Genomic DNA, 25,273 nt, shown 5'->3' on the forward strand with positions numbered 1-25,273 from the left:
GTCTCTGGTTCGTGTGGCCCTTTCTGTCTCTTGGGCTCATAGTTATCATGTGACCTTGGTGTTCTTCATTCTCCTTTGTTCCAGGTGGGTTGAGACCAATTGATGCATGTTAGATGGCCGCTTGTTAGCATTTAAGACCCCAGACGCCACATTTCAAAGTGGGATGCAGAATGTTTTCATAATAGAATTATTTTGCCAATTGACTTAGAAGTCCCTTAAGCCATAGTCCCCAAACCCCGGCCCTTGCTCCGCTGACCTTTGAAGCATTCATTTTATCCCGGAAACTTCTTTGCTTTTGGTCCAGTCCAATTGAGCTGACCTTCCGTGTATTGAGTATTGTCCTTCCCTTCACCTAAAGTAGTTCTTATCTACTAACTAATCAGTAAATAACTCTCTCCCACCCTCCCTCCCTCCCCTCCTCGTAACCACAAAAGTATGTATTCTTCTCAGTTTATACTATTTCTCAAGATCTTATAATAGTGGTCTTATACAATATTTGACCTTTTGCCTCTGACTAATTTCACTCAGCATGATGCCTTCTAGGTTCCTCCATGTTATGAAATGTTTCACAGATCCGTCACTGTTCTTCATCGATGAGTAGTATTCCATTGTATGAATATACCACAATTTCTTTAACCATTCATCCGTTGATGGACACCTTGGTTGCTTCCAGCTTTTTGCTGTTGTAACCAGAGCTGCAGTAAACATGGGTGTGCATATATCTGTTCGTGTGAAGGCTCTTATTTTTCTAGGGTATATTCCGAGGAGTGGGATTTCTGGGTTGTATGGTAGTTCTATTTCTAACTTTTTAAGAAAACGCCAGATAGATTTCCAAAGTGGTTGTACCATTTTATATTCCCACCAGCAGTGTATAAGAGTTCCAATCTCTCCGCAGCCTGTCCAACATTTATTATTTTGTGTTTTTTGAATTAATGCCAGCCTTGTTGGAGTGAGATGGAATCTGATCGTAGTTTTAATTTGCATTTCTCTAATGGCTAATGATCGAGAGCATTTTCTCATGTATCTGTTAGCTGCCTGAATATCTTCTTTAGTGAAGTGCGTGTTCATATCCTTTGCCCACTTCTTGATTGGATTGTTTGTCTTTTTGTGGTTGAGTTTTGACAGAATCATATAGATTTTAGAGATCAGGCGCTGGTCGGAGATGTCATAGCTGAAAATTCTTTCCCAGTCTGTAGGTGGTCTTTTTACTCTTTTGGTGAAGTCTTTAGATGAGCATAGGTGTTTGATTTTTAGGAGCTCCCAGTTATCTGGTTTCTCTTTGTCATTTTTGGTAATGTTTTGTATTCTGTTTATGCCTTGTATTAGGGCTCCTAATGTTGTCCCTATTTTTTCTTCCATGATCTTTATCTTTTTAGTCTTTATGTTTAGGTCTTCGATCCACTTGGAGTTAGTTTTTGTGCATGGTGTGAGGTTCATTTGTTTTTTAAATACACAGATAACACATGGTCATTTTAGAAAAACAAGAAAATACAGATAGGGAGAAAATACTAAACTCATCCCATATCCAACTATGCAAAGTTAACCATTGCTAACATATTGAGATAAATCTTTCTAGAAATACGTCTGTGCAAGACAGAGAGAGAGATTCAACACTGGGATTCTTAACGTAATTTTAGAATGAAAGCCCTATATGGACATAAATGGTCATGTTAGAGCGAGCTCCTTCAGGTCTGCATGTCCCTGTATTTGCAACGGCAGAGCAGGGCTAAGAGCAGCACCGCTGATGGGCTTGTGGCGAGATGACTGCAGTGGTACTTCTTACCCACCTCCCACAGAGCTTGCTCAAGTTCAAAGCTAAATCAGTATTGGCTGTAGATGCTTCTAGGGCTTTGCACACAGAAACAGTGATGCAGTGCTCCTCGTGGTCAACTTCAGGATGGGGTGGACAGGTGATTTGGTGTGATATCTGTCAGGTCAGTGTCTGGGGAAACCCTAGAAGGGATCCCAGAATTCTCAGGAACCTCCACATAGGAGATGAACCTGCAAATGCCGAACTTACCTGATCCTGCAGTTGAGATCCAGCCTGGACACAGTTTGCATACTCTTTTCCCCTCTGGTATTCTAGAATCTCTCCAGGACTAGAATGCCAGCATGGCTGTGAAGCCCATGAGGGGCAGGGAAGCCACATGACAGAAATTAGTGAATGCCATAAGCACACAGGCTTTCTTCTCAGGCACTCGTTTTTCCTCCAGTGCCTCAAAAGAGCTTTTCTACTCTGGTCAGTTTGGCTGTGACCCTCACATAGATGCCTCCCAAATCCTGACCTCTCCTCCCCATATCACTAGCAGGAAAGGCCCAACTGGATATGCTTCGTTTTATCTGTCAGTCTTAGACTTGGCCCTGAGGTTAAGTAAGCTCGTTAAGCAGATAATGAGATCATATTGCACAATGCCTGGGACACAGCTGCTTAGTAAATGTTGATTTTAAATGGAATGATGTCATCATCCTTCTAATAATATAAATAATGTAATAATAATAGCCACTGCCATTTATTGAACACTTACTATATGCTCAGAATTGTGCTTGGCACCCACATACGCTGTTTCTAATCCTTGTTCCAGTGCTGCAGAGTTGAAATTATGGGTTACTTGGTGGTGTTGAATACCTTTATTCATGCTTGCTTTTTGGCTTGAACTGTCTTCCTTTTTTTTACCTTCCTCATTTTTTTTCATATAAAAGCTTAATATTTGTCAAGGTTCCCTTTATTTTTATCTTAAATACAATTTTATAAACCCATTGCTGTTGAGTTGATTCTGACTCATAGTTCCCTACAGGACAGACTAGAACTGCCCCACAGATTTCCAATCTTTATAGAAGCAGACTGCCATGTCTTTCTCTTGGAAAGTGGCTGGTGGGTTTGAACCGCTGACCTTTTCTGTTAGCAGCCCAATGCTTAACCACTGTGCCACCAAGGTGCCTAAAAAATTAATTTTTATATATGTATATGTATAAAATCAATGAAAAATGATCCTAGTACAGTAATTCAAGATTCATAAAAGGGTATATAGTGAAAAATACATATCCTCAGCTCTCTCCACCTACCACCCAGTGTCCTACCTCAGGAGGTACCTGTTACGGGTTTTTAGGGTTTCCTTTAATTACAATTTTCATGAAACTTCTAATCTGTCAGTCAAAAATAATTTCTTCTCTTCTTCCTGTTCCCCCATCCTGATTTTTATCTATTTGTGTGTATGTGTGTGCACACGCGCTTGCGCGCACGTGTGTGTGTGTGTATTTTATTCTCAGGGTTCTTGTAAGGGTTGTTAACAGGTAATATACCACTCAGTACTTTCTCTTCTCTGAACTGTACTTTTCCTACACTTTATATACAGGTAGTCCCCAACTTAAGATGGGGTTCCATTCTGACAACTCTTTCATAAGTGAGTTCTGACATAAGTTGAATACCTCTTTTTTTTTTTTTTTTAGTTTTCATTATCTTTTTATATCAGTGTCTATAAATCCAATCTTTGTGTTTGGGGGTTGGAAACATTATACATAAACATCTGTGAATGAACATCTAAGAATAATAACATCACCAAATTACATGTTGCAAAATTGTATGTAATAAAAATGAAACGAAAATAGGCGTAAGTGGGGTTCATTGTAACTCTAGTATGTCGTAAGTTGGGGGCTACCTGTACTTGCTCTCCCAGCAGATACTTACCAATATATAGTGTGTTGTGCACATATTTCCTGTAATTTCCTTTAGGACAGGGCAGTATCTCACTCATCCCCCTCTGGAGGTCAGTGCCTTCATGGGTATGGCAACTTGAAAATGCTCAGTCGCTCAACATACTAGTTGTTGTCGTCTTCCTTTTAATAACCAAGATGATCTTGAATCCAGTACATGCTGTTGAAAATCGCTGTGGACTGTAGATGAAAGCTAAATGCTCTGTCTTTGGCTATCCCAAGAATAGTATAAACTGCACCTCCCTTTGTCCCTCTGCAGAATCGAAAAGGTGCTGTGAGTGAGCTGGAACACATTCCCGACGCAGTTTTATGTGATGTACATTCCCATAATGGAGTCGTCATTGCTGGGTAAGCAAAAAGTATTTTTTAACTTAAGGCTCTTCATCTTAGAGTCTTTCATTTTTCATGTGCCACCGTCTAAGTATTGGTGACCTTGTTGTCCCTTGAGAGTTTATACCTTTCTCTTTCCTAGCTTTTAAATCACTCTCGTGGCACGTAATGTTAGATTTTCATTAAGGTAAACAGTTTGCATTTTACGAAGACATAAAAAAGTCAAGCAAGGATAATACGCGTTGGCACAGAGTGGGTCTGTTCTTGTTTTCTTTTTCTGAAGCCTTTATTATGAGGAAGGGCTGTGGCCACACATAAGCTTTAAGCTTCCTTTCCCACCACATAGTATGTATTTGGTGTGTCAGTTATCCTGAAATAGGCTTTTTATGTGTCTCCATGGTCAAGAAATTTAATTTTAGCCCCTGTAAATCCCTTTGGCTTCTGTTCCAAAAACCACTTTCATGAATTCTTCATATTTTGCTACAGAGATGTGTTTATGTCTTTCTTTAATGTGCAATGAGAAGATCAATTTTCTTTTTGGATTAGGAAGGCTGTCTTAAACCACAGTGTCAATGTATATCCTTAAATTGCCACCAAGTAGAGACCAGAACATTTAAACTTCCGAGTCTGGATTGTTTTTGGAGGGAGCCACCTAAGAGAGGTTTCTACCTATAGGAAACAAACCCTAGACTTCCAAACCTAGTAGTTTAGACAAAAACCTTTCCTTAGGAAACATTCATTAAAGAGCAGCCTTTGAAGTGAGATTCCAAGCAGTCAGATTATTGTAATATTTTGTAGTATGCAGTGCCTATGAAAAAGTATTCTTACTTTAAACAAGTTACATCCAGGAGAAGCACATTTCTCTAGCTTCTGTTTACTGGCCGCAGTTTAGAGGCTAATGCCCTTCTTGGGGGTGTTTCTGTTATATTTAGAAAGATTAATGGACCAGAAATCTAGCTTTCCGTCCCTCTAGTTATCAGCGAAGGAACCCTGGTGGTGCAGTGGTTAAGTGCTCGGCTGCCTAATGGAAGGTTTGGTGGTTTAAACCCACCCAGCGGCTCTGTGGGAGAAAGGCCTGGCCATCTGCTTGCATAAAGGTTACAGCTGGAAAACTCTGTGGAGCAGTTCTACTCTGTCACATGGGGTCGTTACGAGTTGGAATCAGCTCAGTGGCACCCAGCAACAACAGTTATCAGTGTCATGTTGGGCTTCTGTACCTCTTTGAATGTGGGCCTAAGAGTGCATGATTTGTAAGGCTTTTTCTGGCCCACTAATCCTGAGATTCGGTGATAACTTCAAAAGGTACTTATATTATTCTAATTTCAAGGGGTCTCTATCTAGTGTGTCAAAAGGCACTTGAGGACGGAAGGTTGAGATTGGACTAAAAGAGCAATAAAAGAAATTAGAAATAAAGGAGAGACTTTCACCTCAAAAGCCAGTTATGAATTTCTTGTCTGGATGTAGACCTCACGAAAGGAAGGCCACAAGCCCTGATGCCAGGCCCTCTTTCCCTGCCTCTCTGTTCCCTTGAGGTCTGTTCAGCATTACTGATTATGCCAGCACAAAGCAAAGCGATGGCAGGGTTTTGTGGATCGATAAGATGAAACTTGATCTGTGGGTCAGAGAGGCTCCTCACGTCTCCTCTTTCTAAGAGAACCTTACGTTTGTGGCCTAGCATCAGCTACTTCAGTCTTGACTGTATGTGGAGCATCTTGTGTTTATCATTAAATTTTTATCTGGTGGTTACGATGCTTGTTTTCTGGGTCAGATCTTGAATCCCTTTTCATTTGAGAAAGCGGTGTTTGTGGTTACCTCATTCCCAATCAATGTTGTATTCACCAGGCTTTCTACCGTTATGTATCTCCAAGGAGTTTCTTAAAGAGACCTCTTCACCATTTCGTTCTGTTGTGGTTATCTTCTGTTTCTCTTATTTTTCCTTTTCCTTCCCTTTTTTCTTTCTTTTACGTAAATGGAACCTGTTCAGGGACTTCATTTTATGTGTCTAGAGCTAAAGTGTATAACATTTGTGCATTTAAACCTATTAAATGTATTTCTTGTAATTGAGGGAGAGCAGAGACTGTTCAGAAATCTCTTGCTGTGTGTCATCTTTCCAGTTCTCCATGTAAAGGTTCCTGGTTTGGGGTTGTGTTCCCTAGGCTTAGACTCCTTTTTTGTGGTAAAGTACATGTAACATCAGTCTGACCGTTTTAACCATTTTACAGTGTAAATCAGTGGCATTTAGTATATTCACCATGTTGTGCAACTATGACCGTCATCTAGTTCCAGAACATTTTCATCATCCCAAAGGAAGCCACATTCCCAATAACAATCACTTGCCATTCTCCATTCCTCACAGCCCCCTGGCAACCTCTAATCAGTTTCCTGTTTCCATGAATCTGCCTCCTAGACTAATTTTTATTACAGTGAGCCTCACAATTGACCCAATCTTGGTTCTTCCCTACTCTTGTTTCTGCACAAACCAGAGTAACTTTAAATACCCTTGCACTGTTAAAATCGCTTGACAGATACTCAGATACCAATCATGTGAACAGGACCTGGCCCCTGTGTACATGATGTTTGCTTTCTCAGTATTGCAAGCAGATTTTTCACTCTTTTGTTCATAAGTCTTTATTTTCTTACTATCTCTCTTAGTTATCTAGTGCTGCTGTAACAGAAATACCACAAGTGGGTGGCTTTAACAAACAGAAATTTATTCTCTCACACAGTTTTTAGGAGTCTAGAAATCCAAATTCAGGGCACCAGCTCCAGGGGAATGCGTTCTCTCTCTCGGCTCTAGGGAAAGGTCCTTACCATTAATCCTCCCCTGGTCAGGGAGCTTCTCAGTGTAGGGGCCCAGGGCCCAAAGAACGTACACTCCTGGAGCTTCTTGTTTGGTGGTAGTGAGGCCCCCCTGTCTCTGCTTGCTTCTCTCTTTTATATCTCAAAAGAGGTTGATTTAAGACGCAACCTAATCTTGTAGATTGAGTCCTGCCTCATCAACACAACTGCTGCCAGTCTCACCTTATTAACATCATAGAGGTAGGATTTACAACACGCAGGAAAATCACATCAGATTATAAAATGGTGGACAGTCACACAATACTGGGAATCATGGTCTAGCCAAATTGACACATATCTTTGGGGGAGACAATTCAATCTGTAACACTATCTCATGGACAATTTCCAGTAAACAGTTCCTGACATTCAGAGCCCTTAAATTTATTTCCAGTCTTCCTTTGACTTCGTGACTCTCCTCAGTGGACCTTTGGTTTTTTCCACACTGGTCTCCTTAGTCACTTGTGACCACATCTTTTTTTAAAAATTGAGATATGATTCATATATCATAAAATGCATCCTTTTAAAGTATACAGTTCGGTGGTTTTTTAAAGGTATTTACAAGGTTGTGCAGCTATCACCACTACATAATTGTAGAACATTTGTGTTACCCCAAAAAGAAACCTGTACCTTTTAGCTATCATCCCTTAACCACCCCACCACCCCCACACCCTACTTCTCCCAGCCCTAAGGAGCCACTAATCTACTTTCTGTCTCTATGGATATGACCATTCTGGACATTTCACATAAATGGATGATACAATATGTGGTCTTTTGTAACAGGCTTCTTTCATTTAGCGTAATGTTTTTGAGGTTCGTCCATGTTGTATCATGTCTCATTACTTTTTATGGCTGAGCAATATTCCATTGTATGTTGTTGTTGTTGTTAGGTGCCATCGAGTTGGTTCTGACTCATAGTGACCCTGTGTGTAACAGAACAAAAGACTGCCCAGTTCTGCTCCATCCTCGCAATCATTGCTATTCCTTGTATGGATGGAGCATATGGTTCCTCCACTCATCAGTTGATGGCCATTTGGGTTGGTTGTCTCAGACCACATCTTATGTGATGTTTCCTCCTCTTTGCTCCTGTTTACATAATTCCCTCTGTTGTATTCCTGTTCTTCCCCTCACAGCTTTGCTCATCCTTTAAGGCTCAACTCAAGTCATATCTCCTCCCTGAAACCTTCCTAGAGCACTTCAAATCTACCCTTCTCAGAACTTCTGGAGAGGCGATTATCTGCAGCTTATAAAGGAGCTAACCGTGTGGCCTTGTGGGTTTGCCTAAACATTTTTGTTTTATATTGTTATTTTACCTTGAAATAGTTCTTAACCTTAAAGCCACGTGTTTTCTTTCTGGTTAAATTGTGAGCATCTTTTAAAAAATGGGTTGTATGCAGTAGTCTCAGTAAATGCCCTATTGTGCTTGTACACTGTTGTGTATAGAGGAAGGTTTCAAATTTAACATACTCCGCCTGCCCTTGCCACCTGTGTACTATGTGTTATATAGGAAACTGGAGAAATCTCTAATTTCTCTTGACTGTCCCCTAATTTCTTAGTTTTTCAACTTAGAATCATACACTTTAAGCCTAGAAAGAACTTTAGAGATTGTCTTTTCCTACGTACTCATTTCGTAAATGAAAAAACTGAAGTTGAGAGACACTTACCGAAATCATTCTTTTTAGGGACAGAGATGCAGACTCCTTAGGCTCAGCACTCTTTCCACTGCATACCCTGCACCTTCCTCTCTAACCTGTGAAGCTTCCCGAAGCCTAGAGAAAAAAGGAGGCGCTTAAACCTAAGGGTTAAAAGGCCATTGTGCCTGTGGCTGGCTCACCTCCATTGAGTTGAGACCGGCTTCTATAGGATTCCTAACGTCTCTTATCTGTCTCTTGAGAGTTGTTCTTTCCACATATGGTTAAAATCTCCTTCAAATCTACTCAGAATTGTGCTCTTTTCCTTATTGATGAGAAAACATTAGTCAGTTTTAAACCACAATGTATTTTAAGCTGCAAATGCATAAATAGTGTTTCTTGTACATTGCTTTTTGTTGTTATCTCTGTCCTTGAAATAGATTATTTCTCAAGGGACATTGCTTTTTTTGTTAATAACAGGAAGTACGTAGACCACTGGGCATGGTGAATTGTTAATCTGTATAAACAACATGGAATTGTAGCATAGTCCCTTTTCTGTCTAACACACACACACTTTTTTCAGAAGTAATACTAGCCGCCCCTTACTACTGAGCCTTCACTAAGTGGCTCACACAGTGTAACATACTTACATAACCTCCCCACAGTCCGGCGAGATGGGGCTGTTGACGTCCCTGCTTTACACGTGAAGGACCTGAGGCTCGGAGAGTCTAGGCAGCCAGGATTTGCGCTGGTGATGGGTGGCTCCAGTGCATGTGCGCTGCCACACTCTGCTCTGCTTCTAGAACGTCCGTCTGGGGAGCTGTGACAGAGCTGCTTCCGCTCCCTCATTTGCTACTCTGAGGGCGTGGCTATTGTAAGGCCATTTTGGTTTTCCTCCTGTGGCATGAATATTTTCTTTTAAAAATAAAAGCCGTAATAGGACCATGTTGTTTTTGCAACATTTTAGAAAAGAGAAAACCACCCATATCACAGCAGGCTAACACAGCCCCTGTTACAGTTTTTGGTGTATATGGCTTGTTTTTTCTCTGCATTTTTTTTCGTTTTAGTTTTTATTGTGCTTTAACTGAAAGTTTATAAATCAAGTCAGTCTCTCATACAAAAATTTATATACACCTTGCTATATACTCCTAATTGGTCCCCCCATAATGAGACAGCATGCTCCGTCCCCCAGCTCTCTCTTTTTGTGTCCTTCTGGCCAGCTTCTGACCCCCTCTGCCTTCTCATCTCCCCTCCAGGCAGGAGATGCCAACATAGTCTCATGTGTCTACTTGATCCAAGAAGTTCGTTCTTCACCAGTATCATTTTCTATCCATTGTCCAATCCAATCCCTGCCTCAAGAGTTGGCTTTGGGAATGGTTCCTGTCTTGGGCTAACAGAAGGCCTGGGGACCGTGACCACTGGGGTCCTTCTAGTCCCAGTCAGACCATTAAGTCTAGTCTTTTTATGAGAATTTGGGGTCTGCATCCCACTGCTCTCCTGCTTCCTAAGGGGTTCTCTGTTGTGTTCACTGTCAGGGCAGTCATTGGTTGTAGCCGGGCATCATCTAGTTCTTTTGGTCTCCGGCTGATGTAGTCTCTGGTTTATGTGGCCCTTTCTGTCCCTTGGGCTCATAATTACCTTGTGTCTTTGGTGTTCCTCATTCTTTGCTCCAGGTGGGCTGAGACCAATTGATGCATCTTACATGGCTGATTGCTAGCATTTAAGACCCAAGACGCCACTCTCCAAAGTGGGATGCAGAATGTTTTCTTAATAGATTTTATTATGCCAGCTGACTTGATGTCCCCTGAAGCCATCTGCATGTTTTTATATGATGCAGTTGCAGCCTAGAGAGCATTTTGTGGTTTTTTTTCCCTCAACTGGTGAGATCTTTTTTTCATGTTATTACATACTTTTTGTTACTGTCTTTGGTTGACTGTAAAATAAAATAAAAACTCCTTGAATAATTATATCCTGATTTTCTTATTCAGCCTTCTAGTATTGGATATTACAATTATTTCCTGTGTTGCGTTATTATGGTATGGATATTTTTTGCAAAGAAGTTTGTAGATTTTTCCCCTTTTTAGTATTAGTTTTTTTTTTTAACAATTATAAAATTATAAGGCTTGTTGTATAGAAGCATGTAGAATAAAGAGTTAAAGTTACCCCATTATCTTCCCCTAGTCTCACATTCCTAATTATTTTCTTGGGCTGGAGTCCCATAAATGGAATTACTGAATTTTGGGGAATGAATTTTTGTGTTTTCCAGTTTAAAAATTATTTCAAAATGTTTGTATAACCCTCAACTTTCCAATTTAACTTTTTGGTTTGGAGTCTCCACATTCTACTAAAATTATCCTTCAAGTCCTGAATACATCTTTCTTTTTCCTACTGGTGCCATACATGATGAGGGAGGAGGCCTCCCTTCTTACTCTCTACATCTCAGCCCCCTAAAATCTGGCTTCCCTCCCCGCCCTTCCACTGAACTACACTCTTCAGGGTCACTGGTGAGTGACTGTTTCATCAACAAATCAACAGGCCTTTTCTTGGTACCTGCTCTTGGCAGCATTTGTCCTGTTGACTGCACCCCTCTTGACATGCCCAGGACCTTGTGTTAAGGGTCTTTACAGCCTCAGAGCCTAACACCAGCCCCAGCATCCAGAAAGCTTTGCGGAAAGTTGTATGGAATGAAACTTATCTCACTCTGTGACCCCGCGCATACTTGGAGCTGCTGGGGGGCATTGATGACCTACCCAAGCACCTTCTTGGGCTCTTCTTGCCCGTCTGTGGTCTCATTTGGTCACTTAGCAGTATCAGTCGTTTTCTTTGCTGGTTAAATAAACGGAAGTTCCGTCAATGATGACTAAACAACTTCTACTTTGACCTTCCAGCTAAATTATCCCATTTCTTTAACTTGAGGAAAACCTGGGCCATGCATGAGTCACCAGTCTCTTCAGAATAAGCCTGCTGTCTCTCTCTCTCACAGTCGGCCTCTGTCCGTGTTCTCTGCAACGGTAGTGGGGTTTAGTATGTGACTTCCTTTTATTTTAGAAGAAGAGATATTTTCAAGAAAGTTTGTTGGTAATAAATGGATAGGAAAGGTGTTTTTTTGTTTGTTTGTTGCTAGTGACAGCTCCTAGAATTGTTTTTAAAATTACATATTTAAAAAGAATAGAAGAGCTGGGGATAAGGAAGCGTCCCCTTCTGTTCTGTGACTTTCAGACTGTCCCCTTTCTCCCCTGCTGTGCTCTGGAAGTTAAGAGTGTTGGAAACAGATGACATCATGAGTTCAGGACGGTCACGTTATAAAACCTGAGACCTAAGCCTAAGTATCATCCACCTAGCGAAGGAGAGCACCTCAGGTAAAACCTGTGCGAGAAAGTCCAGCCTGGGGCTCCTCGGAGGCCCTTGTGCCAGCTCGGCTAACCATTAAGCTATTAGCTTACCAGAAGCTTTTATCAGATGCCCAGGAGTATGGTGGTGTTTTGCAATGAACTCCCTCCTCACTGTTACTTAAGAGTCATAAGTCTGAAGCATTCCAGTTTGCGTAAGAAAGCACAATTTTCTGTTCATATTCGAGGGCCATTTTACCACCTTTTGGTTAAAAACAGTATTAAGCAACAAAAAAAAAAAAAAAATTTTTTTTTTTTTGTGTTGAGGTTTTTTTCCCCCGTACTCCTTAATGTTTTTCTCCCATTCGCCGCCAAAGTGATCTGACTTTTTAGTGTACAGTTTGTTGCCTTTACAGGAAGGAGCAGTGACTGGATCCATGTATCTCCTCTGCCAAAATGTAGTTGGAGGGAAAACTGTATCATTTTATTTTGTGAAATATTAGCTGTCTTCTCCTCCTAAAAATTACTCTGTTGTCCCTTTGTGTCTCACACATTTTCATCCATCTGCATTCCCTTCGAGGCAAGCGAGCCCAAGCACGTACATAACAAAACTGCTTGCATCTCTTTTAGCATCCATGTGAGCTCCAGCTGTGTGTCCTGATTCAGATTTGCCTTTTCATCTTTTATTAGTTTTGCCCACCCGTACAACCTGTACTTCAGAGTTGAGAGGGGTTCCAGCCTTCTGTGCACATGAAGCAAAAATTTGAGGTCCTGGTTATTATATTTAAAATTTGATGTGTGAATCTGTGGTTGGTTCAAGTTTGTGGTTGGTACTGTTGGAAAATATCAGTTCAAACATTGTCGTGCATCTCTGATAACTTCTTGAAATACCTTACCTTTGGCCAGTTTTAATCCACTTTTCCAAGTAATTTAAAATGTACTTTGTACTGACCATATACTGTGCCAAAATATTAATAGTTGTTTCAGTCCGAAATAGTATATTGTTATGGATTGAATTGTGTCCCCCCAAAATACGTGTTGTAGGTCCTAATCTCTATGCCTGTAGTTATAATCCGCTTTGGGAATGGGTCGTCTTTGTTGTATTCATGTGGCAGGATTAGTGTAGAGTGTAGCGTTGAGTCACTCTTTTGAGATATAAAAGAGATTAAACAAGCTAGGAAGCAGAGATGAGGGAAGAGAGATGCCAAGCCACATGGAGATCTCCAAGGAACCCAGAAACAGAAGCTCAGAAGAGACAAGGACCTTCCTCTGGGGCTGACACAGAGAGAAAGCCTTCCACTAGAGCCCGCACCCTGAATTTGGATTTCTAGCCTTCTAGAAAGGTTTCTGAGAGGAAACCCTGGTGGTGTAGTGGTTAAGAGCTATCGCTGCGTAGTTTAAATCTACCAGGCACTCCTTGGAAACCCTATGGGGCATCCATTCTACCGTGTCCTTTAGGGTCGCTATGAGTTGGAATAGACTCAATGGCGACTTTTTTTTTAGCCTTGAGAAAATAAATTTCTGCTTGTTAAAGCCACCCATTTGTGGTATTTCTGTTACAGCAGCACTAGTAACTAAGACATATGTATTTGCTCTGAATTTTAAAATGTTTTCTATTCAAGCACCTATATCTTCATGGGTGGTGTTTCTAATACTCTACTAGTTTTATGTACTTGTATAAAACAATTGGATAATACCTATGGATTACTTTGAGGCTCTTGAGATAATAGATGCTTTGTAAATACAGATTGGTGATAAAGTTGTGTTAGAGAAATATCACCCATATTTATACTTACTAAGGACATGCTTTTTTTCTCCTTTAAAAAAAGAAGGAAAAAAGCTTTCTCTTGACAGTTTTCCTTTCAGCCTTGTTTTGTATAGATTTTGTGCTGCTGCTCATTATCACATTGGACTGGTTCCCATAAGGAATTCGATCATTACCCGTTAGGGACCTCTTTTTAAAAATACTTTAAAATTTATTTATCTTTTTCTGCTGTGAGGTATACACGCTCTTCTGGTAAATAAGTCTGAGGTAAGCTATTGATAAGGGGAGAGAAGAGAGCATTACATTTATTATACCCTTAATGAAGGAGCTCCAGAATGCCCTTAATAAATACTGGTGAACTCATGGCTGCATTTATCCATCTCCAGTTCTCCAAGGAATAATGGGAAGGGCCACAGCTACAATAACTCTGCATAATCATCATTGACTCTGGCGCTATTGATTGTGATTAACCAAGATGTATGGAAAACAGTTTTAAGTGTTCAGTGCATGTGTCTTGTAAGGTCCATTAAGATGTTCATTATTTTTCAATTGATGTGTCTTAAGCTCCCCTTGATGTTTGCAGTCGCGCAGTCCCACAGAAAGACTCTGCACTGTGGGATTGAGTTCATTTTGTTAATTGTATAATACAACATAGCCACGTTTCATAAAAACACAGTAAATACTCTTGCTTTTATTGATTGGTAACCTTTGGTATCACTAAACAAGGCCTGGAGCAAGTGAATAGTTCTTAAAACCTCTACACATAAAGGGTGTAAATGTTTCTTGAAATGGGGGCCTGCACTTTTAGGGGCCTCAGCCTGATCGCTTAGTAGCCTTTAGACCACTTCCGTCTTCCGGTGTAAGTCGGTAGACTCATTCATTCAGTCAGTCAGCATGTACTAAGTAAGCACCGATGAATACAACAGACATATCCCTTGATCTCAGGGTGCTTTCAGACTGACAGGAGATAGTTACATGTGGTTACAGTTCAGGGTGGAGGAGGTGTTAGGATAGGGGAGGAGCTGGGTGCCACAGCACACCAGGACAGGCTCAGAGTCAGGCCAGCTCAGCCTTGAAGGATGACTAGGAGTTAGCCAGGTAGAGCTTTGCGTGGGGCAGAGATGCCATAACTTAGCACATATGCTGCCACTTCCTGCGCGCAACCCCTTGGTGGACATTGAGAATCCATTGTAGCATTTATTTTTCTTGTGAGATGGGTGGTACTCAGCCACCGTATTCTTCTCAATACAGTGTTCTAGGCAGCCACTACCAATTTATTGGATTTGAATTAGAAATGAAACCATTATTTCCTAGCATGAGGCCTCATAACAAGGCCCCTCTTGACTGCTCGGGGTACCTGATCAAAATAAAATTGCTGTGTGAGTTCGTTTGGGAGTGGCTGGAGTCTGACTCTGTAGAGGGTGAAGTTTTACCAACCACTCTACATATCCCCCCACATTACCTGTGAAGCAGGTTTGGGAGGCACGGATTGTGTCTGCCCAACTCACACCGCCAACATATTGAGCTTTTTTGTTGGCCTCTTGCCACCCAGTTGGATATAGTGGTGAATTCGATGGGCTAGGGTTAGGGGCTGTGTCCTGCAAGGCTGAGTCAGAAAATTGAAAACAATAAATTCCTTATATTGCGCTTAAATGGAGATGGTTCTTAAAAGCAGCATTTGTTTAAAGACACTGTCATCTGAGGAGGCAAAGTGGCTTGCTGGCTAAGCGGCAGATTGAGAAAAACCTAGGGACCAGTTTTGATCCCAGCTGTGCCACTAAAATATTTCTTGTGACCCTGAGTAATTCACTTAACCTTACTTCTCAGCATTCTTAAATCAAGATGCTGCTGCTTGCCCCCCCCCCCCGCCACTGTTAAGAAGAGCCTTGAAAAAAAATAATTTTTAGCAAATTAAGTTCTGGCACCTGGAAACAGAATGGGTGTCTTGGTGGGTATTTATACAAGAAGGAAGGTTTAAAGTTTTTTAAGCTGCACAGCATTTTTTCCTCTTATTTCTTCTAGTCTCCCCAGTCTCTTAGTCCAAATGAGTAGGCTGCTTATTGGAAACTTGCTCGTTAATAAAAGCTCCTTGGTGGTAAATCATTTTAAATTGGTGATTGCTTTGGGGTGCTGTGCTTGAGAGAGGCTCCATTCCCATTCTTAAAAAAAAAAATCAGCTGTGGTCTCTGACCTATTTATTTAGAGGTAAACTCAGCCTGATCAAGCGTAAAAAACATTGAGAAAAGAATACGTCTCGTTGGTCCATGCCATGGGCTGGGGTACATCTTGACTAGTTTGGAGAAGACTTCTTTCTCCTTCAGTTTTTCTTTAGTGTTCTTACATGAGCTAGTATATTAGTTGCAGTTGTACTTTGCACAGACAGTAATTAGAGAGCCATCAGCATTGGGGTCCAGAGGTTTACTGACAATGCAACTGTCATAGTGGCATCTTAATTGGTTGAGTGTAATTGTCATTAAAAAAAATGGTAAAGACATCTGGAGCTCTGGAGAAAAAGCCTCCTTTTTTCCTACCTCCCTTCAATATTTGTTCTTGCTTCTTCTGGCCGATGTTGTTAAGCGTTTTTAGATCCCATTTAGGGCTTGGTCCGGGTTCCTCTGCCGCAACGAATATTTCACCCTCGTGAAAGTGCCTGTTCCGTTAGCATGAGTTGGTCAGCCCTCAGCCTGACTCCCGTTGCCACGCCTGCTTCCGCTTCTGTTAGACGGCAGAGCTCGCTGCTGAGTCATCACACGGTACCTGCTGCTGAAATAGGACTACTTATTCCCTGTTCCGAGCAATAAAGGAGACATAGAGTCGCTTATATTTTACCTCCCAAGTTATTTTGCAGGAAAACATTTGTGTTATTATTATCCTTTTTGGCTATGGAGAATGGCGTAATTTAAGTTGACATCTGTGGAAAAACTCATGTTTACTGAAATAATTTAGCTTATCTCCTGTTTTTAAGAGGTATACTTTAAACAGATTAGAAATAAATGCACCAAGTCTAATGCATATTGTTGCATTGCCTTCTGGATGTTACACGGATCATTTCTGATTATTAGCACTAGAAGGTAGTTGGTGGAAATAAAGGAGGTGCCACTCCAACCAGTCATTACCTGTAGACACTTCCTTTCAGTCACCATTCCTTTACTGAGTATATTGGCTGCGTGAGCCCTCTGGTGGAGGCTACTGCATTGAGCTACAGCTCTTCTCAAGGACTTTATATTCCAGTTGAGGAGATAAGACCTGTACATATGACATGTAGCAATAAATGCTATTTCTTCAGGTGAAGGGCAGATGGTTGAGTCAGAGAAGGCTTCATGGAAGAGGCAGGGCCTGTTGTAGACTTGCAGAGTGGGCAGGATTGGGCTACCTTGATGGTTCTCAATCTTGCCTGTATGTTGAAAGCACTGATGCCTGGTCCCATCTCTTGAGAGTCAGATTTAATTGGTCTGTGGTTGTTGGGGCATCAGGATGTTTAACAGCTTCCTGGGTGATTCTAACATTCATCCACGGTTGATCCCTACTGGGCCTGGTCTCGAGGAGAGAAGGCACTTCAGAAAGGTGGATAATGTGAGCAAGAGTATTTGAAGCCAGGGAAGGGCAGGCTTGTCTGGAGGCAGACGCATGCTAAAGAAGGGTAGAAAATGAGTTTGTGGAAGGTTTCCAGTGTTAAAAAAAAAAAAAACTTTTTTTTTTTTTTTTTTGACCCCAGTAATTAAACCTTCCTTCAGTAAGGTGTTAAGGGGTAAAAATTTATAGACAGCTTCCTAGCTGTTAGGCACTGTTTTGTCATTGAATGCACAGCTTCGAACAAGACCCAGACTCTGACCTCAGAAGCGTATAGCTTAGTAAGGGAGACAAAAAGAAAACCACATACACATAATTGACACGAAGGAGAGGTTTAGGCTGCCGGCAAGGGAGATCATAAGGCGACATGGCCTCATTTGGAGAGTAAGGGAGAAACGGAGTGTTTCCAGAAGCACGATTCACACAGGCAGGTATTGTTGAGGTCTTGGCTTGCACAGGGCCGATTGAAGGTGGCTGAGGCTCACGAGTGGGGAGGCTAATGCTCCAAGTGTGAGGTGCTGGGGTCTTCAGACCAGGGTGGTATTCCTGGGAAAGAGAACATAAAGGGCTTAGTGACCTGAATATGTATGTCTGTGTGGGTGGGGGCAAAGGGGAGCTTGAAGGGACCCCTCCATTTCTACACCAGTGACCTGAGACTGAAGCTCCTATCGACAAAAATAAGGAATTCAGAAACAGGCTAGCTTTTCGAGGAGAGCATGTGTTTAATCTCAGATGTGTGGAGTTGGAGTGTAAATGAGACACCTTCTTTTATGGAAGAAAAGGCTCGTCAGGAACCTTTTAGATAACGACAGAGTGCCATTACCCGTGGGATCCCTGCCCTCTCTCCTCCCCCACTAATAAGAAATATCAAAAATTTGTGTTTTATGGTGGAATTTTGCATGGTTCGGCAATTGAAGCACCTTTCCCAAGTTTTGTTGTTGCTGCTTAGCCTCAGAACTCTTTGTTTAAAGGAGTCCTGGGGCCTGGAGCACAGTCCACTTACATTCTCTCCTCCACGCTCCCCACTCCCTACCGGAGGCCCTAAGGGATGCCACAAAGAACACCGGGGAGACTACTGGTGTGGTCCAGTGTACTTGTTGCCATCGAGTCGATTCCAACTCATTGTGACCCTATAGGAAAGAGTAGAACTGCCTCGTAGGGTTTCCAAGGCTGTAACCTTTACAGAAGCAGACTGCCACATCTTGTAGCTAGTGGGTGTGAACCTCCAAGCACTTAATCACTGTGCCACCAAGGCTCTTTCTGGCTCAATATATATTAGTAAAGAATAGAATGACCAAGACTGACAGAAAATAAATACGCTTTCCTGGTTTGCGCACTTTCTTATTCTCAGCATTCCTTCATTCTCTGATGTCTTAAACTCCTCTTTTTTCTTTCTTTTACTTACCTTCTCTCTGTTTCTGAAAGACATTGCCACCCTCATCTTTATTTTCTGAACTGGCTGTTTCCTTTCCCATAGAATTTAACCCAAAAGATTAAATCATGGACAGTTCAGAAATTCAAATGTGTTATCTCTCCTCATGTCCCTGGAGCTAAGCAAGTAGCCTTCCTCTGGGGACTGGCCTGGAGTCGTTTTCGGCAGTTCATGTTGACTCTGGTAATTGTGGGACAGTGTTGTCTGTGCTTTGCGCAGGGTTCCCAGTAAAGAAGGGGGATTTGGATTGTTGCCTGGAGAGCCTGGAGCCAGTGCCTGCCTTGGCTGTGATGATACCAATATCTGCCCTTGCTTGGGTATCACTCCCAGTCTTTATGATACTCTTGTGGTGAGTATTTTTATGTACCACAGGATCAGTGGTCAAACAGAGGTACGTCAGCCCAGTGTCGCAAAGAACATCTCTCCTGTTTGGCTCTTTACACCACATATACCCTCCCTGGCTCCGTCCTGCAGGCAGAGCACTGAATTCTCCGACCAGGGAATTTGTGTGACAGAATGACCTTTGAATGATGTCACGTACCTGTATTTAACGCAGATGAACAACTTGAGGTAACTACTCCTACGTTTCGTAAATGAAGCCCTCCTGAATCAGAGTGTTCGTAGTTTCTTAAGACACATTGCATAAGAAATTGACCTTCTGTAGCCATTTCATAAATGCATTGTGTCCTAGATTTCAGTGATGAAATCGATCTCGGAGGTTATCTTGTTTGACTGCATACTTTTAACATGGGATCAAAGGAATGCTGAGGGCTGTATGGCTAGGGCCTCAGGACGACTGTGAATCCCCTTGAAATTGTCTGCCCGTCGTCGTGTGGGCACATCATGAGGTCGCTCTTGCAGGCATCTCTAGTATTCCTCTCCAAAGTTGCTACCGTGTTGAATAGAACCCCCTGCAGCAGTCAGGGACCTTAGCTTGAATAGCTCAGCGGCAGGCAGTGTACCACCTCATCATCTGTCCGTTCCATTATCCCAGAGGCCTCGTGACTGAGCGGGCCTGGCCCTGCCTGGGCTTTGATGGAGAGAGTCATTTGTCGGAGTGGCAGTAGTAATAGGAGAGAGTGAGTGCTCCTATTTTCTAAGTGGGCAAAACCAGGGCGCGTCATGCATTTCGGCAAGAGCTTTTCATGAGAAGGCAGCATTGTCTGGCTGCTAAAGGCAAGATTTAATTGTTTCAGCAAATCAATTAGTCTTTAGGGACTTTAATCAGTCAAATCTGATGCATGGATGAGGTATGAGAAAGCTTATGCCTGTAAGGCCATTAGTCCTTAGTATCTCTGCAGCCTTTCTCTCCCTCTCTCTCTAGTGCTGTGCCTGTGTGTCTCTGTGTGGTTCTCTCTGTGTGTCACTACTGCTGCTTATACGCATTTCTGTTAGTGATACTTTTAGGGTGAGAACTTAAGGTAACAAATTGGTTGTAATCGTGTAAAAGGAAAGAAACAAGGCGATCTTGATACCCAATTTATTATTATAGCTTTCTCATTTCACATTGCTGCCATCGTGCTATGAGAACGTGAGCCACGTTCACACCCTGCCGTTACCTAGTTGACCTTGTCTCCTGTTGCAGTTCCTCACCTAAATCGTGTTGTAGGGGTGACTTCTCACTGACCACATCATACACGTCTGCCGTTTCAAGGCTCTCGCCATTTTCTCCACCATGGCCCTGCTTTTTAAAGCCCCTTTTGGAACCAAGTGTGTCCTTCTTTTCCAGATATACATCAGGGGACGTGAGGGTGTGGGACACCCGCACCTGGGACTACATAGCCCCCTTCCTGGAATCAGAGTATGAGGAGGACGAGCCTGGAATGCAGCCATATGTCTCCTTTGTGAAGATAAACAGCTCGCTGGCGGTAGCAGCTTATGAGGATGGTAAGTAACCGCAACCCTCCTCCCTATTAAGGAAAAAAAAAAGCTTTACAAAAATTAAGCAGCTGTGCCCGGCCCTCCCCCCATAATCCCTACATATATACGCGTGGGCACACACACATGTTCTCTCCCTCTCTCTCACACACACGCACACACACACTCTCTCTCTCACACTCCTGCCTTTATGTGAAGAAGTTGGCCAATAACCCTCAGTGCATTAGTAGGCATTGGAACACAGCACCCATTAAAAAAAACTGGTGTTTAATTCCTACTGGAACCGTCAGGCTGGGTTTTAGTGCCAGACACGAGGCTGGCCAAGCCATCTTAAGCAAATAACTTGTTTGGTGTAAAATATTAAATATACTTGGCTTACTTTTCCTTTAGTCTCTACCTAGTCCAAAGGGAATAATGAAAAGGGGATAGACACAGATAAATCTATTAACAAATACGGAAATAGAAAAATAAAAGTCAGTGCCTACCTTTCCCTGGCACTTATAACCCAGCGAGGTAATTTATGGTAATACGGTACTATGTTGTCTCTCAGGGACTGAGAGAGTTCTTTCTGTGTGTGAGCAACTGTGGATTTATAGCACTAAGGTAAGGATAATTTAGAATTAGTTTTACCTGAATAATGAAATCTCAGAAGTTTATAGCTAATAGACATAATAATTTCAAGGGCCATGATATCCTATACTCATACCTCATACGCCCCTGACCTCCATTATATTGTAAGTTTGAATCTCCAAAAGCTTGGTTTCCCCACTGGCCTGAAAATTGGACCACAGAGTGTTTTCAAATGTTCGTGTTGATGTCATGGCACCATTATAAATCTTCAGAGGTAGTGTAACAGTATTGGTTGGCTCAGAGGGACAGAATTAAAATAGCAAACGGGGAAATTTTATATCCATATATAATTTAAAAATAAAAATTAGGGCTGAAATCTTACCTATTTTCATTTTATTACTTTAATTACATGAACTCTATTATTTTGGTTTGATATTAGTAGGTACCACTGATGGATTATTTCCTTTCAGCCTATAGAAATTCAGCTAAGATATCTCTTGTATACCAACTAATTATTTTACATGTGTTCATTGAGATCCTGGGTAGATAACATAAGAGCAGCTTGAGCATGTTTGCTGCTTTCGAGATCATCAGTGAGTTCTCTTTTTTAAAACAGTCATGCTAAAGGTTGCAGTGCTTTTAAGTTTAGAATCATACAGCTTTAGAATCACCTAGTAGCCACGCTTTGCCATATACACGCGTTCTCCTACAAGACGGGAATCTGAGGTCCAGAGAGGCCTGCCAAAGGATTTGCCTGAGGTCACGTCACTAATCTGCGTGAATCCAGAACTGTGGCTGTGGTCTCTCAGGCCGGGCAGTGGTATAATGCTGCTGTTTATGTCTTGCTACAGACAGAGACTCTTGTAGAATGGGTACCTGATTGATTCGCATCATGTCTTGTATCTTGTGAGCTTGGAGATAAATCTTGAGGTGATGTGCAAGCGTGCCGCTGGTTTTATATTGTTAATGAGAATTGGCCCTGTCGCCCTCATCCCTGTTGTTGGATGGACATATTGGGAGACTATTTTTTATGTAGATGTGACAAAGAAGATACTTTCTTTGGTGAATATTGGCAAATAATTGTCAAAATATATTTTAAACACTTAATTAAAAAAAAATTCATGATCAAAATTCAAACAACAAATATGTATAAAACAAAAAGCTAAATGTTCCTTCCTGTTCCCCAACCATTAATCACTCTCACAGGGGTCCTGTTCTGTATACTTTTCTATACCTTGCTTTTTTCACCTAATGATATATCTTGGCAATCTTACAGGTAAGCCTTCTTTTTTTAATGGCTGTATATTATTGCATTATGTGACTCTACTATAATTTATTTATTAGGCTCTTACTGATACACATTTGGGTTGTTAACTTTTCGTTTTTAAGAAGAGTGCCACAATATCCTCAAACAAATATCCTGATGGACTTGTACAGTTTATCCATAGAGTAACTTACTGGGTCTAAGGCTACGTACGGATGCGTTAAGTTTTGACAGCTGTTGCCAAATTGCCCTCCAAAGAGGTTTCACCGGTTTGTATTCTTTTCTAAAGTGTATAAGAGGAGACTCTTTGCTCATACGTGTCTGATCGGTAAAAATGGTATTTTGATGTTGTTTTTATTTGCTTTTCTTTAATTTTCAGTATTGTGAACATCAGTCACTTCACTGAGTTATTAGTTGTTTGCATTTCTTTCTCTATAAATTGCTTGTTTCTGTTTTGTCCCTTTTTTTTTTTCTTCATTATTAATCTTTTCTGGTTGATGAGAAAGGGCTAAGGAAATAACCCTTGTCATAGTATTTAGAATAATTTTTCAGATTTGTCATTTATTCTTCAGTAGACTTTGTTTATGGTTTATTTTTTAGATAGTAGTTGTGTATATGTGTGTATATATGCAAAGGCATGTGACTCTCTGAATCATAACAAATTATGGGTAACATTGTGAAGAATGGAAATTGCAGAAGACTTAATTGTGCTTACATGGAACCTGTACATAGACTGAGGCAGTCGTCTGAACAGAACAAGGGGATACTGTGTGGTTTAAAATCAGGAAAGGTGTGCATCAGGGTTGTATCCTTTCACCGTTTTTATTCAGTCTGTATGCTGAGCAGATGATCTGAGAAGCTGGGCTGTATGAAGAAGAATGGGGTATCAAGATTGGAGGAAGCCTTATTAGTGACCTGTGATATGCTGATGACACAGCCCTGCTTGCTGAAAGTGAAGAGGACTTGAAGCACTTACTGAGGAAGATCAAAGACCAAGCCTTCTGTGTGGATTACACCTCAACATAAACAAAATAAAAATCCTCACAACTGGACCAGTAAGCAACATCATGATTGTGATGTGATGAATTACGTAGTTTATGGCCTTTCTCAGCAAGGTCTTGTAACTCCCATTCAGGTGATTGGGCAGGGCTGTGCAAATAAGATAATTGCCGCCCACCAAGAGGATTGGTCAGTTTTGTCTTAAAAGAGAGCCAACTCCAGAGCAGAAAGAAGCGTCCGCCACCACCAAGGCAGGAGAGATCGATAGGAGACCTTGCAGAAGGAGGTGGCGTGGTGGGCGTCCCAGCCCAGGGAGAGAGAAAGCTGAGTGCCTTTGGGCGGAGGCTGAGGGCCAGGGAGAGGCGTGCCTGCCAGCACAGCTGGAGGAGGCTGTCCTGATGGGAGACCTGCATCCTGAGTGTTCTTGAGCCTGAATTGTAACTGTCCCTTCCCTAATAAACCCCGTGATTATGGGTGTGGTCTGTGAGCTCTGTGTGGCCATTGCAGTGAATTACTGAACCCAGCAGAGAAGTAGAGAGTGCTGTGGGAGGGACGGTTAGTATCAGGATTAGTAAGGATGGCAGAAATAGGATGCGTGTCTGACCTCCACTTCATAGGGATCAGCCTTGGGGTGTTGATATTGGTTCTCCTTCACCCTTGTGAAGTTAGAGGAGATCAGACACTGCTCACATGTCATTTTTACAATGCTAAAGGGAGAAAAGATTGAAGTTGTCAAGGATTTCATGTTACTTGGATCCACAATCAATACCCACGGAAGCAGCAGTTAAGAAATTAAATGACATACTGCATTGGGCAAATCTGCAAAAGACCTCTCTAAAGTGCTGAAAAGCAAAAATGTCACATTGAGGACTAAGGTATGCCTGACCGAAGCCATGATGTTTTCTATTGCCTCATATGCATGCGAAAGCTTCACAATGAATAAAGAAGAAAACCAAAACTAAACCAAACCCAGTGCCGTCGAGTCAATTCCGACTCATAGTGACCCTATAGGACAGAGGAGAACTGCCCCGTAGAGTTTCCAAGGAGCGCCTGGCGGCCTCGAACTGCTGACCCTTTGGTGGGCAGCCATAGCACTTAACCACCATGCCACCAGGGTTTCTGAATAAGGAAGATGGAGGAAGAATTGATGCATTTGAATTTTGGTGTTGGGGCAGGCTATTGACTATACCGTGGACTACCAGAAGAATGAACAAATTTGTCTTGGAAGAAATACAGCTAGAATGCTCCTTGGAAACAAAGACTTTGTCTCACATACTTTGGACAAGTTATCAGGAGAGACCAGTCCCTTAAGAAGGACATCATTCTTGGTAAGGTAGAGTGAAAAAGAGGAAGACCCTCAATGAGGTAGACTGACACATTGGCTGCAACAGTGGGCTCAAACAGTAATGATTACGAGGCTGGCGCAGAACCAGGCAGTATTTTGTTCTGTTGTATTTAGGATCACTATGAGTTGGGACCAGCTCAATGGCACCTGATGATGACAGCGTATATGTATGTGTGATTTTACTTTTTAATCCATAAGTGAGTGGGTTTTATTTTTAATTTAAGATGTTTGACTAGGTAACATATTTTAGGGTCAAAGATCAAAACAATATAAACAGTGTACATTGAGAAGTCTTGCTTTCACCATTTTGTCTGCTCCATTTCCAGCCTCCATTAAAAAAAAACAAAAAACCATTGCCGCTGAGTCGATTCTGACTCATAGGAACCCTTTAAGACAGAGTAGAACTGCCGCATAGGGTTTCCGAGGCTGGTGGATTTGAACTGCTGACGTTTTCGTTAACAGCTGCTAGCTTCTTGTGTATCCTCTCAGTATTTCTCTAATGCAAAAAAAAAAAAAAAATGAGTATTCTTATTCTTTCCTCCTTTTTTCCACAAAAAATAGCATACTATTTTACATTATTCCACACTTAGCCTTTTTTCACTTAATAACATATC

At 41.7% G+C, this 25,273-nt stretch overlaps 1 protein-coding gene across 1 annotated transcript in view; it reads left to right on the top strand.

The window, feature by feature from the left end:
- FBXW8 (F-box and WD repeat domain containing 8) overlaps nucleotides 1-25,273 on the top strand; it is a 139,338-nt gene that overhangs the window by 41,368 nt on the left and 72,697 nt on the right. Inside the window, exons 4-5 of the mRNA XM_064272262.1 lie at nucleotides 3,971-4,059; nucleotides 20,333-20,490. Coding sequence (XP_064128332.1) covers nucleotides 3,971-4,059; nucleotides 20,333-20,490 — 247 coding nt within the window. The remainder of the gene's footprint in view (nucleotides 1-3,970; nucleotides 4,060-20,332; nucleotides 20,491-25,273) is intronic.

Source organism: Loxodonta africana, chromosome 19 (genome assembly GCF_030014295.1).
Source record: "Loxodonta africana isolate mLoxAfr1 chromosome 19, mLoxAfr1.hap2, whole genome shotgun sequence".
Taxonomy (NCBI): Eukaryota; Metazoa; Chordata; class Mammalia; order Proboscidea; family Elephantidae; genus Loxodonta; species Loxodonta africana.